This window comes from Lates calcarifer, linkage group LG1, assembly GCF_001640805.2.
Source record: "Lates calcarifer isolate ASB-BC8 linkage group LG1, TLL_Latcal_v3, whole genome shotgun sequence".
Taxonomy (NCBI): Eukaryota; Metazoa; Chordata; class Actinopteri; family Centropomidae; genus Lates; species Lates calcarifer.
Window position 1 is genome coordinate 13,698,643 of NC_066833.1, and position 18,299 is coordinate 13,716,941.

Sequence of the window (18,299 nt, forward strand, 5' to 3'; positions counted from 1 at the left end):
TGTGCATTTGAGGAGATGCTAATGGAAGTTAGCTCAGGTGCAGGCTCTGGAGCGTTGCTGGGAGCAATGTTTGATGAAAAGGAAAATGCACTTCCTCAAAACATAAATCCCAAGCAGAACCCTTCAGCCAAAATAACAAAGCTCCACAATACAATTAAACAGGATGCCATCTTACCACTAATGTCTCTCCACTACAGAGAAAACGACAGATATGATGGAACAGGCTATAACCAGCTTGTCTGATACTGTTAGGCAGACTGTGGTTAGGGGATGTCTGAATTATAGTTTAGGAGTCTCTGAAAAAAATAAATAACCTTGGTTTCTGAAGGCCAGATTACACTTTCTCCCACTGGATAGCATGTGAGTATTAAGACCAGTGGATTTCAAGACAGAACTGCACATGTAGAACATAAAGCATCCACGTATGCAGTATGTACATAATCATGTGCACCTTTTTGTTTTTAGTTTATTAAAGTTTCTAAACTGGAAATAGTAGTCCAGGTTGTTTCTGAAATTAAAAGTGTGATTACTGTGTAGAAGCCAGGGAATGTGTTTTTGTCAGTTGCACCAGAAGACAACAAATACCCAAAGATAACCTGTGAAGGTAAACAAAGCATCCAAGATAACTTTTATACACACATTATATATCAGTGAGATTATTGCTCCAGACAAACTTCCTTGCCTCAGCTTACTGACAACAACATGGCTACATCACACCCAGAGTACAAAGCTTTCTTAAAGCTTTCTTAAACTTTTTTTACTGCAACATATCAGTTTGTCTGAGAAAAAAAAACAAAATATATTCCTTGGTCAAAAAGAAGCCTATTTACTGTTTTGTCAGCGTGCACAGAACAGTTCACAACAGTTCAGAGCCTCAAGTCAGAGGGCTCAACAAAATGCTAAAATGTGTGAAGGAGCTGAACCATTAATCACAGGTGAAGCCTTGAACTGCAAAACATTAAAGAGGAAGACAGGGGAGACATCAGAGGTGTAGTGATCAACATATTTCAGGAAGTGGCTCCAGGGATACAGGGTGAGTGATAAATGTAGTGCGTAACCTTGGCAAGTGGCACTTCGAGGGGGGAGGAAAGAGAGAGATATAGCTGGAAGTAAAGAGATGAGGACACTGGGAGTTCATTCAGCTGATTATCTGCATGCATTTTGCACACATATACTATACATACATTGTTTTGTGAATACACTTTCTCACTGTTTTCATCTGCTTTTCATGTCAAACTTTTAGTGGTAGCAGCTATAAATTTCAGACTAGTATATCATCTCTTTTTTAATCTCCTACATGGATCATTTGAAATGGGCATTAATGTCCTCAGTTTGGTTATCAAGTGGTTTCTTTTAACCAAATTTGAAATAAATGCTCTTTCCTATTTTACAACACCTTCTCATCAACTTTAAACATTCACTCTTAAACTTAGTATGTAGTTAATCAGTATTTTTGTGTTTGCACTCAGTAAAACGAGTTTCACACACACACATAGCATTTTGCCATTTCTGTTATAAAACTTTGTTGTTTTGCATGTATCCTCCAACAGTAAATATTGCTAAATAATTAATGGAACAATACTAGATCTTGTTTTATGCAAAAAATAAAACCCTCTCATAATCCTAAATTTGCATTTAATACCCAGTTTGATAACAGCCCTTTAATCCCAGCAGAGCTCAAAATGTCTTTACATCATCTCACTGTGGAGCATCATGCATATTTTCTAATGATGAAAACAAACTGTTTTGATGTTATTCCAAACCTTAAGACGGATCAACGGGGTGTCAAGAGGCATCTGAATGCGCTGTTGACCGTATGATACTAATTAAGGATTTCTGACAGTGACAGGCTTTTAAGTAGGCACACACAAGATGATGCCGTCAATATTTTTGTTCATCATACAACACAAATTACTTCATTATAAGAGGATATGTCTGTTGACTTGTTTGCTCTCTGTAACCCAGCCAACATAGACCCATCTCTATTCAGCGGTACTAGACTTATCACCCTGATACATGCAGACGAAATAAGGTTAACCTACTTTGAACAAATATTTATTTACATTCTTCATCCTCATGGACCCTTAACGGGGATGTTTTAGCGATTTGCAAAAAGACGCATGTATACATACATGCCTTTTGATATTTACCATGCAGAGTTGTTAGTTTTATTATCTCACAATCAGATATTAAGAGGCAGATATATGCAACCTTGATTGCAGCAGTTTCTATCTGCAACTATTTGAATCCAAAGCCAGAGGATTATTGTGTTACTTACCAAAAGTCACACCAACCTTAACTTTAACTTGTGTGTTGTTCTACAATTGACAGACAGTCATTCAACTAAACACGCTGGCAACATCTCCTTCTCTACACAGCTTGACACAAGTCTTTTCAGTTCTCGCAGCACTAATGCTGATCAGCCAGTTGAAAACTAATTTAAGCCCATTAAGCAGTGATTGAGGCATCCTCACTATCATCTGTAGGGTTATTGTGCCACCAGTTTAACATCTGCTTATTCCAAGAGTGTGCTGACACTAGTTTTGTCAAGTTTGCTGTTGTGAGCAGGTGGTCCTGACCTGTTCACTTACTTTTTGACAATCTTACGTGATGTGATGTTTTTGTCCCTCCCATACCCAAGCAGCAGAAAGAGACATTTTCTGACAAGATACAGACACGGGTTTGAATTAAATACAGCATCACATAAAGAGGTTTTACTTGTGATGCTGGGACACAATCTTCATCTGGTCGGTAACTGTAATGCAATAGAAGTTCTGAAATATAAATTTGATGGAGGGTATATTCTTACAACACTTGAGGATTCATACAAAGCAAAGGAGATATCAAAATGATGGAAATCAACCAACAGAAAAAGAGCTGAGAATTTTCAAAAAGGTTTTTGAGTTAGGAAATTGAGTGAGTGAAGAACAATGCTCACCAGCTGCAAAGGTAATCTAGTCTTTTTAATCCTTTCCCTATGTTCACACATATACCAGGCCTCATCCATTTTTCTTTTATTTACCCTGTATATTTGCCTTTGTTTATTGTGTTGTTTGATGTTTTCTTGCTTTCTTTTTGAGTTGCATTTTGAGTTTATTAATTGTAAAGCACAAAAGGTTATTGTTCTCATTATTGTTGCTGTTGCCTTTTGTAAGCCAGCCTTTGGGAAAATCGCTTTGTCACACATGCGTGTCTGCCCTGTTAAAAGGTTGCATCTCTTGTCATGCTTGCGTGTCAGTTGTGTGGTGCTTGATACTGTACCTATGATAACATGCGCCCCCAGTCTGGCCATGTGGCGGACTACCTCATAGCCGATTCCCCTGCCTCCTCCTGTCACTATGGCAACCTTGCCATCTTGTCTGGGCATCACTGGCAGAGGCAGAAGAGGACACACAGATATCAGGGAGAATGTCATTTGATAAGGAAGCTGCTTCAAGATGGGCCGCTATTTCAAGACATGAGAACTCCTTGTAGTTAGACATGTACTGTAGATGGTCTGCAAATCTCAGATGGTCTTTTTTAAGGTTCTGTACAACAATATTCCATCACTTTCTTACAGTATGTTAATCTTGCAGGTTCACTGAGTTGCTGTAGCATCCTTAAATTGCAGGAATAATGATTTCAAACATTCTGCGTTAAAAGGTTTAAAGAATAAATCACTTTATGTAGCTATCCATAGTGTGATGGGATTTCTATGGTGGATACTGCATACATGAAATGTTTACTAGGAAAACTGTTACACCTTCAGTAATGAGAAAAGATATTACTTTTTCAGGCCATGAGTAGACAATACCCACACACCTCAGACTGATTCCTCTGTTTCCTTACATCAACTTCACTTATAATTATGTCAGTGCTTTTACAGGGACCGGTTTTCATCAGTTAGGCTGATTATTTGATGTTGTCATATTCAGATTTTCACGTGATGATAAATATCGATAACTCAGTGTATCATGCATTTTTGCATCGCATGCGTGTACCTACACAGCAGGTTACACCAACACAAAATACCAAAATATTCCTGTGAAATTGCTTTTTAGAGTCGTTGCACTGCACTCTTCCCTCAAGCAGTCGGTATTTCATGGTTAATAGTACTATGACACTGAGGCGTCGGATGTGACCTGTTGACGTTTGCGTTCCGTTTTCCTGTTAACAGCTGCACCAGTCCAAACTGCGTTAGAAGAAGTGCGCATTTAAACCTACAGCACTCGACAACAAACACGGCACTTGGAGGGAATACTTTAAGGTTAAAATTAACAGTTAGGCTCTTCTGGCGAATTCGGCAGCACTTTACTTCACTCACGTTTGGACTCTTACACTTATCTCTACCTAGCTAACATAGCTAGCCTAGCGTTAACATTTACGTTACCGCACTACGGTGACAGCCTGTAACCAATATAAATGTGGCTCCTAAACGTACTAACTCACATTAAGTCATGTAATTACAGTGTAACAGCGTTCATTTCTCACAATACCAACTGACTGGGACACAACTAAATACTAGGTGAACCACAGTAACGTCTTTAGAGGTTAACCGACCTGGCAACCTGACAGGTCTGCTGCACAGCTGAGCCAACAGGACCTTCAGACCAAGCAGGTAAAGCTTAACAGCTGGTAGAAGGTAAGACCGAATAGCAGATAGCATTTTCTGTAAGGATGTGTCGAGCAGACAGCTCGGAGGAGGAGCAAGCAACTCCGGCTAAAAGGTCCGGTTCAGTCTGTGGGACGCGTTCCAATATGAAGTCATCCAACCTTGCTTCCTCCCTTGTCGCATCTTTCAATGGTCATAGTGATTCTGACGCTTACTCACACCAAAGCCCTGTTTTAAACGTGGGCTTTTACTGAAATAAGCAAACAGACTAATTTTTCTGATGACCAGCTGACTAGTTGACCTTGAAAAAGCAGCCCTTCAGCAGCCATCCATCACCTGGCTGTAAAGGTGGAGTCACTGCTTGATGGAGAGGACTCGTCGCTGCTGCCTGGCTGCTTGATGTGCCATATGATCCTTCTCTATAGATCCAGCATATTGCTCCTTTCAGCTCACTGACTATCTCATTAACTGCTGCCAGAGAGGTCACAAACGATAGAAGCAACAGAGGGATAACACACCAGTTTGTTTCATAATTTCCCAGGATAGGTTTTAAAGGCTGGCTGACTGCTGGATGATTTTCCTCTGGGATCAGTTGAGTCCATCACACCAGTCTACCCTTATTAGAGGTTAGTCATGCTGCTGTGATAATTAGTCAAAGAGGAACTCAGCTGTGAAAGTCCTGACTTCTTTCGCCATCTCAACACTAATTCTTTGATTTAATTAGCAGAAAGTGTTCTTTCATCAAAAATGTGGGGTTTCAATTATGTTACATGATGCTAAACATGATGTACTTCAAGGTTGTGGCACAAAATTCAATGATATTGTGATTCAACAACTAACTAATCACCCCAAATAAATATATATATGTATATATACGACATATAATTTAAAATAAAATATATCACAACAGTGAGGATCGCAGCTTTTAGTAATTAAGTGAAATCATTTCCTGCTTTCAGAGATAAGCTACTGACACTTCATGTCACACACCACAACTTCCAATCTACCAATACACCCTGTACATACTGAACATCCTCAACCATTTCACTGGTTTAAAGAATGAATTGTCAAGATGAGATTTTTTAGTAATTTTATAAGATTATCATCTGATGTTTATCCCATTTTTTTCAGCTGAGTTTGTCACTTGCACCTCAGAATCCCGACGCTTTGGAGAACAGTTATTCTAAGATGATTCAGTGTTTTAGTGACAGCGTTTCACCAAGATGCTAGAAGACTTGTCACATGCACCAAATACCTGCATACATATGGAAATGTTTAATTACATTTAAGCAACTATATCAAATACACAGAGCAGCCAAATAAAGCCACAAATGAAATTCATTCATCTGCCCGTTTTTGAGCAAAGCACGTCCTCCTGCAAAAACTCAGCTTAGAGTCTCTACATGCTGACAGTAGCTGAATGAATGCCCCAGTGTGTGTTACTGATGGTTGTGTAGCTATCAGGGACTTATTAAAATTGCTAAATTGTCATTCAACCTTTTTTTTTTATGTTAGATGAATGTTAATTTCCGTTAGTTGGAAACACCATGATAGGACATCTGCTGCATGCTTCTATAGTCACCTACCCACAGCATGATGTTGGCCTGTGTGACTAATGGCAATCAATTCAAGTAGTACATAGCAAGTGTAAAAATGGAAATTGATCAAAGGTGTCTTATATTGTACATTTTACTCCACTGAATCTTGGACATGGTTATAGTTTAATAGTTACTTTGTAGATTGAGACTTTATAGAAAACACATATGAGAAGCTTATGAAATACAGTGTTAAAAAATAAATACCTTTTTGGTTTGTGACACCTTACCAAAAAAAAAAAAAAAAAAAACAGTATCTAGTTGGCGCTCCTTGTCTTGTTTCAGATACGTTTGAGATGTAAATTAAAAAAATTAAATGACTGTATACACACACAAACATACCCATACAAGTAGTTAAAAGTAACTCCTTTGTGACAACAGTTAAACACTACATCTGTATTGTGATATTGTGATGTATTGTATTAACTTCATCACAGGATTTCCTGAGCACTTTTACATGTTAAGTGCATTTTGCTGCTAATACTTCTGTGTTTTTATTGAATTAAAACTTTAAATGCAGGACTTTTACTTTGTCTTACTTGTAATGGTACTTAGTTAACTTTAGTAAAGGATCCACCAAATTATTCACCCAGCTCAACAAAAAGAAGATGGACAGAGATATATTTATTTGTGCTAGTTAGTTAGACTATACACAATAGATCTTAATAGACAGCCTACTGCAGTGATGGAGTGTATTTTGTTAACAGGGTAGGAACCAAAGACATGCAGGTTAATTGGTGACTCTGAACTGCCCTCAGGTGTGAATTTGAGTGTGAATGGTTGTTTGTCTCTATATGTCAGTCCTGCAATAGACTGGTGACCAGTCCAGGGTATACACTGCCTCTCCAGCCCCCTGCAACCCTTAAGGATAAGCGGTATAGATAACGGACAGATGGATGGGTAGGAACCAGCTGTATTGTCCCTCACACTCAAACAAGGCCAAGAAAACTCTCCATGTTCTTTGTTTCAACAAAATTACAATCATTCCTCTGTTAAAGACAGGTCTGGAGCATTCACAATAGCTTCTCTTCTTCCTCTTGACAGGGAAATCATTAGTATAAGTTTGCGTCTTTCTTGCCATCCAATAGTTACGGTCGAGCTGGAACAGCAGCACTGACAAGCAGTTGGCCCCAGTCATTAAAGCCTGCTTAGCAGGCAGTTAAATGAGCAGCAATATAAAGAGACTGTGTCATCACCACTGCCCCGATGGAAGCTGAGCTGCAGGAGGCTGTGTGTGTATTTAGAAGTGTGTGTGTGTGTTGCCTTTAATGCAAGCCGAGAGGACGCAGTGTGTTCTTGTGCACGTGTGTGTGTGTGTTCTGCTGCAGCCTGAGAGGTTGGGGGTCAGCGAGGCGAGCTGGCCTGCTATTGTTTAAAGGAAATCGCATCTCACGGATGACTGTGGGATGATTATTTGGGATGATGGAACATCAGTGAGGCAGCCACACGCACAAAAAGGAAGACATACGAACACACACATGAGGCATGCTGGGAACAGGACATGACAGGATGGTGTGTGATGTAAATAACATGTGAACAGCATCAAAATAGCTCCAGTCAACAGTCACCTAGTCTTATTTGACAACCACTGGCTGGCTGCAAAGCCCAACTTGTCTCATTTTGTAAATCCAGGCTGACAACAGCTCTATGGGATCTGTGTGTGTTTGTGTGTGTGTGTGTGTGTGTGTGTGTGTGTGTCTGTGTCTGTGTGTGTCTGTGTGTGTGAGTGCCAGTTAAAATGTAATCTTTACTTCATGTTCCAAGTAGATTTATTCCTGGTGAGAAGACGTGGATGATATTTTTATCAGAAAATGGCACAAACAGTTTACACTTTGCCCCTGTCTGTTTTTTGTCACTGATCAACTGCCACTGAGGGGAGATGGCAGGTGAGGTGTCATATTGTGAAGAAAGGGAATTTTCTGGGTGTGTCATGGGCAATTTGGGCAACAGCGTGTGTGAAGTGATGTTGTCTTTTTTTCCTCAGTTTGAACTGCCTCTTTCAGCGCTTTTCCTCAGAAGCCTCCTCCATTTGAGAGGCAGACAATCCAAGATGGACTTAGCCAGAGCTGTGGGCTACACAGTGTCCAGCCCGTAATGAGACAGCACTTGTGCATGTATGGAAAGAGAGGGGAATGCCCTATTTTGCAGCCTGAAGCACAAATGTCAGCATGCACCTATTCTTGAAAGTATCTTTTTTGTATTAATAGCAGCAGGTATGTGTCTGTCTGTGTGTGTTGTACAGTGTGAGGAAGACAAACAATTTATTTAATTTGTGTGGGCAGCAAAGTGTAAAAATGAAGTTGTGGTCTTACAGGGAGTTATTTCTTGGCCAAGTGCAAATACGTACTTCCAGCAATTCCCTATATAACCACAAATTGTCTGTTTTACATTTTGGTTTTTGTACAAATTAAACAAACAGGAGAACCTTAATTATTAGAACTAAGAGATGCTGGTAGTCTTATTTTTTAAACAGCATAAGACCAGGTGTTTTTCCTTTCACAGTCTGACACCTAAATGGATAGAGAAGGATGTCCGTGTTCCAGGAATATGACAGCACTGTTTATAATTGTGCTTTTTGTTTGGAAGTACAGTACTGTTACTGTAATTTGTGAGACTGTGTCTTCTTTAGCCTATATTTGTTCCTGCACATTGGCAACACTAAAAGTACACCGAATTAGCTGCTGTGTGTTGTAATATACTTACTCTGTACTGTAGATTATTAAAACATAATGATTTTCAGCTTCTAGTAGTACAAGGAGTGCTAAGCAGATTTATTGACATTTATTTGTGATGAGTTGTAAGTCATGCTGAATTTCAAAATATGTGTGTCATTTCTGTTTGTTGAGATTTGAGTGAGTTATGACTCTGAGGGGGAGTATGATTTTTGACTCAGTCCCTCCCCTTCAACTCTCCCAGGTTTCCTGGGGGAGGCATACCTCACAGTTTGAAAACCCATGTGCTAAGCTAAGCTTAAGCTGATGGCTTCACCTTAATCTTTCTCTCAACAAGAAAGCGAATAAGTGTATTTTCCCAAAATGTTAAACCATTCCTCTCTCTCCGCTTGAATAAATTTTGAATGCTGTTATTTTACATTCAGTATTTTTTTAATCATAATATTGCTATATTTAGCACTTAAGTGCTTCCACTACTTGTTTGCTGTTGTTCTGTAGAGCCCTGTATCATATACAGTGTCTCGAAGGGCTTTATTGGCCCACAACAGCACAGGGTTTCCAACAAAACCCCAGCTTTTTATGAAGACAGAGGAAAACAACTCAAAAACACCTAGCTTGTAAGTAAAACAAAAAAATAGAAGAAAGTGCATGAGAGCAATTCAGACAGACCCCCCCCCCCCCAAGGGATGGCCGGATGTGCGCTAGGAGCCATGGGTAGGAAAAGGCAGTGGACTGTACGTGGACAGATTTAGTAATTGTTGTATAGCCTCAGCTGCAGCCGCCACACACTTTCCATGGGGAGAGAAGCCAAAGGCCAGCTTGTAAACATGAAAGTGAAACCTGAGATTTTTGCATGTGTTTGTAGTAGGCGACTGCACACACCCTATGACAACATCCCAGATTAACATCTAGTCTGGGATTTGTTTCCCCTCTTTTTGGCTTACAGGCAGTTGCTACAAAAAGAGTCACAAATGCCCCAAAAGTAATAATTTACACTTTTATTTTTAGGGCTGGGTAACAGTAGCCTAACTTAGAGAGTAACCATGGGGACAGTGCTGTTGTAATTATATTCTGATTGTCTGTAAACAGAATAGATTTGCATGTGTTATACATGTGCTAATGAGCAACAACGTTCTAACAAACAAATCTGAGCTTTTTCTTTCACCATTACAATATTGTACTTTTTTACCCTACTGAATGTGAGCTTCACACACCTTTACACAACTCATTAGTATTCACTTACATCCACATGCCTTTTTGAACACACCATTCTTTACGCTGTAATTGGTCTATGCCTCCGATTTTCAGGTCAGACAAACATGACAGCAGTTTTCTTTAAAACTTTCCAACAAAGTCAGGTACTTACTTTGAGACAAGGAATAGACTATGCAGGTGCAGAGTTATGCTTCATTTATACCACCTAGTTTAAAGGCAGAACAATGCAGCGTATTACCAGTATCATCTGAATGCTATACTGCAGTCTGAACATCCATCTGATCAGGCTTAATGGACTTTCTGTGAAGGCTTTTAAGATTAATAACATGAGCCAGAATTCTTTAGTTAGGAAGATGCATATATATATATATATATATATATATATAATATATATATATATATTATATATATATATATATATATGCGCATCTCTGTGTATATGAGAGAGAGTTTATTACTGCTGCTGGACAGTGTTTTTCCTATGCTTGTAGCCTTTTCCCGTAGACACACAAAATGCATGTGTAGAGGTGTTGTCATTATGCATGCAAGTTGTGTGTCATAAACATCAGTTTATCCACACACACTCATGCACGCTTGTGTTCATCAAATACATCCCAACACTGTCTCTCCAAACTCTCTTCAGGGAGTGGTTGCATTTCCATTAGTAGATGTAGAATGAGGAGCAGTGGGAGGGATATTTGCTTGCACCAATTAAGACTGTCATTAACTTCGTGCAACACACACGCACTCACACACATAGAAAGGAGCATACACACACAGTATTTAACACATTTAATTTAACAGTCTGTGAGTCAGTGTGTGTGTGTGTGTGTGTGTGTGTGTGTGTGTGTGTGTGTGTGTGTGTGTGTGCATGCGCGTCTCTGCGTTTCTGTCTGAAACCTGTTGTTACTGAGGCAGGACTGTGAGTAGACTCTTTCATCTCTTGCTCTATCACTTTCTGTCTCTCACTCCAGGGCTGCATGAGCACAGAGAGCCTGTGTGAGAGGTGGTGCGTTTGTGTGTGTGTGTGTGTGGTGTGTGTGTGTGTGTGTGGTGTGTGTGTGTGTTTTACTTCCTTGGCTTCAAGCCCTTCACCTATCTCTCCGTTCAACCCAGCAACACTGATTCCTCAGCTCTGTCATGCAGTCGCAGAAACACCCACACTCACACATTTTGTTTTGGGCGTGTGATTGTGTCAAAAAAAATTATATCACAAATCTGAATGTGATGTCGCCTCTGATTATTTGTGGTACGAAAGCAAGATTGTTACAGCATTTAATTCAAAGTACTGAGTCTCCACTGTTATTACCCTTATCCTCCTCCAGCTACACTGGATGAGGGCTGGAGTAGTGTGGGTTACTGGATGGCAAATACTTTGACTAAATTTAGATTTTTAATGTGACTGTTTTCAAACTTAGTCCCCCCAGTTATTTTTAAAAACTCTCTCCATTAGAGTTTCCCCATGAAGTTCATTCTGGTGAGGATGCCTCTGAACCTGCATCAAGATCACCATGGGACAATAAAAGCCTCTAGTCAAACCCAGGTTAATAAGGGAAGAAAACATATTTGCACAGAGGATGATTAAAGTATCTCATTATAATTAATACAGGTTAAGGTGTTTCCCATAGGAAACCAGCGCAGATAATATATATATAATCAAACACCCTGTGCCACATCTGTTTTATGAGAAGTGGTAATACAGCAGTACAGATCTGCTGTTGAACAAAGACAACAGCAAGCAACGTATGAGTCTTGCTCTAGATTCAAGACCCGGGTTGCTCCAGCTTACTAATATTGATTGAACTGTCCACCTGGCCACGGGGATGGCGGATGTGATTCATGTCTAATGTGGTGTTTCCGTCCCAGTCTGCGCTGAAATGCTAATAATGCACGTTGTTTGGGCTGGAGGGAGTCCATTACGCTGACTGTATCACATCTTTGTCCATTGGGGGACACACACATGGGGAATGTAGCCTTAGAAAGGAAGGAAGAGTGAAAGGGAGAGAGACTTGCACGCATATTCTGGGAAAATTGTGTGTTTGTGTGCGTGAATGTGTGTGAGCGTGTCATTGAAGCTCGGACACAGCAGACACGTGTCACCTCAGCTCCAGTGCCGTCAAGCTAAACTGACATAAACAGCCCCAGGCGGCCCTATCAGAGATGGACTTTACATAACGGCTGAGTCACTCACAATCTATTTTTATGGCTTTGAGGTGTGTGTGTGCGTGTGTGTTCCAGTGCTGCTATCTTTCTGAGAGCCAATTTGAGTTTTAGACCTTCAGAATGAGGACATATTTGAGATGTCAGGTCATCCTGACCAGGCCTCACTGCTTTAAGCTGCTGTTTGAGGACTAGGACATGGTTTTCAGGTTGAGGTCTGAACAGGGATTAGGTTAAGGGAGGCTAGGCATATAACGTTTATTTATTCATTTTTTTTAACTATACATTGTCTTTATGGGTGAGGAGGGGAGTGCAGAGGGATAAGTGGGATGACTTTTCAACAGGACACCCCAGGCATGTAGTGCTGATGTTATGAGTGAATGAGTTGGGTGAATAAATCTAAGAAACATAACAAGCGTGTGTCCTACAGTGAGAAAAATTAGGTGCTCAAACTCAGAGCCATCAGAGCTCAGTATTGATCAGCCACTGAAAAAGAAAAAGATGGCACACCATTAAAGCAGTTTATGTCCTTTCAGAATAAGAGTCTATCCTCTATCTCTTTACTTACCCTTTGTTTGGCTGTTTAAATAGTACTAAGTTTAAAAGCCTGAGAGATAATGGACATTTGAGGCTAATATTCAAAAAATATGTGATATTGATATATTTAATTTTGTTACATTTGCAGACACAAACATCTTTGGGATTTCTTAAATTTGGTTATTAAAGAACTGTGACCTTGACATGTACTAAACAGGACATGTTATCTGTGCTCTCTGGTTTATGAACTTTGTAAAGGCGACACAGTTTTTACATTAAAGCAAATATATCATATATCATTTTGGAACTGACATGTCAAAGTTATAGAGGCACTGATATTGAATTTGAATTTTGAATCTGCTTCTTCACCTGCATCAGAATATACACTATGATTTTTTTTCTATTCAAGTAAGTGCAGTAAATCACGTGAAAAGGTAAAAAAAAAAAAAACAGAACCTCAAGATAGTAATGTAACTTAACACATTAAAAATGTAAACATTTTAATTAAATTCCATTTCATTTCAGTGATGACCACAGCTATGAAGAAAATGAATCCAGTTGCTGTGATGTATTCAAAATAGAGAACCGCACAAAAACAGAACTCAAAATGACATTATTAATAATGTAGCCTAACTTCATTTTCAAAACCATTTACTGAGAGTTTTTATATCTGCATTTTTCACAAACCACACCATCCTAAATTATTTCCCTGCTTCACTTTGCACAATATTTAAACACTTCTTAAACATCTCAATTTAAAACTCACATTCCAGATTGTATTTAAGCAAAGACCAGATGTTCAACAGTCAAAACAGCACACACCTTTTCTCAGCACTCAGATGTGAGCCACTACAATGCTATGAAATGGTAAAGACCTAAGAAGATGTGTTCAAAATACTGCAGCAGCAGTGTTTTTATTTCAGCAGGAATAACAAATTATTGGTACCACTTTCCAGTAAGGTACCATATATTTGAGTGCTCCTTGTCAGTGTTACTAGATCATATTATAGTGTACGTTTGTTAGTAGAAGTTGCATATTTGTTCTTGTTATGGACTAAGCAATAATGTAGGTTGTCATGATATACATAATTTGTAGTTAAATTAACTGAAAGAATGCTAAATAGTAGGCCTATCTGCAGCTGTTCAAATACTGAAAATGGAAATACATAAAAAGTATGAATTATTCACTGTGTATGCCAAACAATATTACCTATTTATTCTATCAACTGATGTAGCGTCTGTGCTCCGCTCTGTGACTGTAAATACCACATCCCACCAACCCAAATAGAAATCCTGACCTTTACAGTCACATTCATGGTTTGATGATGGGAAACCTCTGGTAATGTCTATATTCATGACAGCAGTTTTATATAGGAGTTTAGAATTCATCAGCAATACTGGATACTTGTGAGTAACACACACTCACTCATTTACACACTTTTCCACATACAGTATTTGCACCCTCTGAGGCCAGAGTAGATTAACAAATCCCCCCTCAGCTGCCACCTCCAGCTTCAATAATTTACTTTTATCTCTACATATTTTATGACTTCAATCTGAATTGAACTTGGATTTATCAAGGTGTATTAACATTCAAGCATTCTGAAACAGGCCTTTCTGTCGATGTCCGCGTTCCTACAGCGTCACATCCAGTTTTACTCTTGTGTTAGTGAGATAAATTACTCGTATCACACGTATGAGTAATGAATTACATGAAAACCGGAAAATACTTTGTTTTATAGTAAAAGTTGTAAAAATTAAGGTAAAATCAGTTCAGTGTCACACTGACACAGTCTTCAGTGTGTATGTTTGGAGTTGTCGTGTAATTAACTTTTTAGGTCTCATACACACACACGCACACACACACACTACATAAACCATTACGTCTCCCATTCCACTGTTGGTACACTGAAATATTACAGTTTACATGTGGATTTAATGGAAAGGAAAAAAATTTCAATAAACGAGTGAATTTCAGTCATGGTCATGTACACATGCACTAGAACACACACACGTTACACCTGTCTCCCATGCTGAGTCCCACTGAGCCTTCCCTGCTCCACTTTTTTTTCTCATCTGTCATTCTGGAGCATGTCAGTGTTTAACCCCCTCCCACGCTGGTACTCACGCACACAAACACACACACACACACACACTGCCTTTCTTTTTTTTCACAAACTGCACAAATGTACACAGTCGCACAAACACTGCTGTTTCCCTTCTTTCCTCCTTAACTTGCCCACACACACACACACACACACATACACATATGCTCACAGACAATCCAGGGCACCAGCTTAAGCACACAGACACCAACAGAAGGAGCAGTTTCTACATACCTTTTTGCTCTCTCTTTATGTCATTACTGGGGCTGATAGAGTTGAATCATTTACAGTCTAATGTGTGTTTTGAGTAGTGACACAGGCTGGTTGCATATCTACTAATGGCTAACAGGAATCATTTTGTAGTCCGGTCAAAGAGGGCATCTGCCATCCCACCAGACTCTCCTTTCCTCTGCAGGGAAAGAGGGTACACACAACAGTTTAGGAGGCTGTGAGGGTTTCTTCCTCGTGGCTGCATCCAGCGTTTAGAATGCTTATGGATTTTTAAATACTAGAGTGTTGTGCCTGCAGCTCAAAATAAGAAGGTTTAAAATTTTTAAGCTTAAACTTGCACTTTCTTGGCAAGTTAGTGGAAGTGGGTGGTTGTTTAAATCCTCTGGGGTGTTAGTGGGAAAAATAGTGATGCAGTGTTTCATAAAAAGGTGATAAAGAAATTGTGTGATTACAATGCAGCAGTCAGCAAACAGACTAGAAGGGACTGAGTTGTAATTTTCACCAGTAAACATGCCACAGTCATGTTATGTGAAGATGTGTGGCATAAATTTTTGTCTTAAAGAAAAAAAACCCAAAAAGATGAGTAAATTCTATTCTGAAAATAAAAAGATAAACTGGCTTTTGGTATGCATCCGTGCTCACTACAGTCCTGCTCAAATGTCCTAAAAACCTTTAAAAAGCAACATGTCCTTGGTGTGTCCTTCACATTCTCCAAGTTAGACTGTGCACGGTTTGTTCATTTGCCTGGTTTGGAGTTGCTGGAGATGAAAACAAATTGCTTTGGACCCATGAAAAATGGCAATCATATCTCACATGTTTAATAGCTTTATGGGCCATGTGACAAAATATAGGCACTGGAGGCCAACGTGCCTGCAATATAGAGGAGTGCTTCATTAAGCATGGCGTGAGTGTGTGTGAGTGTTACAGTACACATAAAAACATCTTCCTAAAGTAAGATTGGACATAGCATGTTGCAATAAGCTCACAGAATGTCAAGGGGAATATAAATGCGCTATGCGTAAAAGCATTAGCGGGGTATTCATGATAAGGAGTAAAAAACATGGCACAAAACAGATTAGGAATAAGACGCACAGGAGCCAACGGAGATAATCCTGTTATCTCGTTGGATGTAAAATGCCAATGTGGAAGCATCCTCAGAGACCAAGATGAACTGAACATGAACTAATGCTGCAGATATACGGAAGGAGGAGGAGGAGGAGGAGGAGGATGGAGGGGAGGACAAAACAATATTGGCAACCTCGGGTAAACACTGTTGTTTTTGACCTTATGGGACACCCACGCTGTTTACCGCAATGTGACCGGTAAACGGAATTAATTGAGAGCCCACACATGTGCGCCCCCGCCGTCTTCCGTTTGACACCAGTTCGATCTCCTCATGATGACATTGTATCACCTTTGAGAATTCCCTGACAGTGATAACACCGGGTCTGTACAATACACGAGCCCATAATGACCGATGATCGCTGTCAAGTTGAGCAGAAAGGAATTTGTGGCTCTGCTCATTTAGGGTTTGGGATACCGGGATAGTGGTGGAGACGCACGCCGGTCATCACCTTCCAGCCACAGCGCATTTAGCATTACGCACGATGTGAATGAGCGCGTGTACACACACACACACACACACACTCACATACACACACGCAGAGAGAGGGACCCACGCGGCCACAGATAATCCAGAATCACGCACACACAACAAGAGAGACCAGACATAAGGAAGACAGACTTACGGGATGACCCTGGGCTCTGCGGGCTCCTCTGTGCGCCCCATTGCTAAATTCCCGTTATTCCCGTTTTAACGGAATCCTCAAATGCCGTGGTCACAGTCCACGTCTCTGCAAATGTACCACAGGATCACATAGAGAATTAGGAGTATGGCGAAGATGAAGAGCGCTACTAGGATGGCCTTTGTCACCGGAGAGATGAGCGACTGCATGTCAGGAGCAGAGCCGGGCAGAGCGGCGTGGGGCTCCGCGTCCGTCCTTCCTCAGTCTGCTATCTCTCTCGCCCTCCTCCTCTCCTCTCCTCCGCTCCGGTGGCAACTGTTGAGGACGGAGCCCGGGGCTTTGTCGCGCGCGAGCTCACACATTTAATAGCCTGACGCACATGCACACGCACTCCACGCCGCGAATATATACCGGCAATCCAGGCGCGCAACGCGTGGGGGGCTTCCCTTGTTTGAGGCGGCGCAGGAGTGGACTGTCAGTCCCCCCGGTCCACTCTCCCCGACCGCCTGTCGCACATCAGAGGAGACAGAGACAGGGAAGACAGGAGTGATAACCACTCGTTCGTGCAAAGAAGGCTGCACTACAAAATCCCGATGAAATTCAGCAGGTGGAGGTTTAAATTCAATCCGGCAAAGACGTTTCTAGAGACAGAATGGGGAAGTCCTAAATTGCGCGCCGAGCCGTTGCACTTGTCGGCAAACAGGTTGATTAGTATTCCTCACGCCGGAGTGTGTCTGTGCGTCTCTCTCCGCGCGTGTGTGTATGTGCATGACAGGCCTATCATCTCATCACGACCCTCAACATCCCCGTTTTATGGCAAACTTGTCAGTTGGCTTATTAATAGATGAATCCAGATGGTTATTACGTTAACCCCGTTTCCACTTGATGCGCCCTTGTTGGTGTTTTACATTATTCTTGTGGATTGTTTCCTTAACGCACCTTTTCAAAATGAAGTAATCCCATAGCCTAGTGAGCCCCTAATAAAGAGTGGATGGTCTAAAACACGGAAGACTCTTTAAGTCATTGTAATAGATGTATTAAGCAGTATGAAACATCACAAGGTCATAAATGAAAAGGATTGGAGGGTGTTTTGTGTTTGTTTGGTATTTTTAGGAATATGAAATTAGGGATAACACCTTTGTTTTCGTGGTTTCGTTTGTGGGTGGGAGGGTAGCTGCATCCTACTTCATCCTGAAATACATGTACCCCATTAGGCTACATTTACTGGCCTACACATGACTGCCTGAAACTGATTTTTCGTGTAGCCTCTCAGCCACTCTTGGGGGTCGTGCTTAATTTCCGCATGGATTCCATCAGATAACAATGAGATAACAATTCTACCGGCTATTAATAGACATAAACAGAATGCATTGTCCGTGCGTATAACTATAAGTTGCTATAATATTTTTTACGTGGCATAAAAGCTAATGAGAACAAAGAACAGAAAG

At 40.5% G+C, this 18,299-nt stretch overlaps 1 protein-coding gene across 2 annotated transcripts in view; it reads right to left on the reverse strand.

Annotated features, from left to right (window-relative positions):
• LOC108892750 (dehydrogenase/reductase SDR family member on chromosome X) overlaps nucleotides 1–17,569 on the reverse strand; it is a 40,215-nt gene extending 22,646 nt beyond the window's left edge. The window contains exons 1-2 of one of the 2 annotated variants that reach the window (XM_018690462.2): nucleotides 16,855–17,569; nucleotides 3,262–3,369 (exon numbers count right to left, since the gene is read on the reverse strand). In XM_018690462.2, the coding sequence (XP_018545978.1) occupies nucleotides 3,262–3,367 (106 nt within the window). In that variant the 5' untranslated portion in view covers nucleotides 3,368–3,369; nucleotides 16,855–17,569. Of the gene's footprint in view, nucleotides 1–3,261; nucleotides 3,370–4,539; nucleotides 5,170–16,854 lie in introns of those variants that run through there. The other variant, XM_018690461.2, reaches the window with a different exon arrangement.
• Between the last annotated feature and the right edge of the window lie 730 nt (nucleotides 17,570–18,299).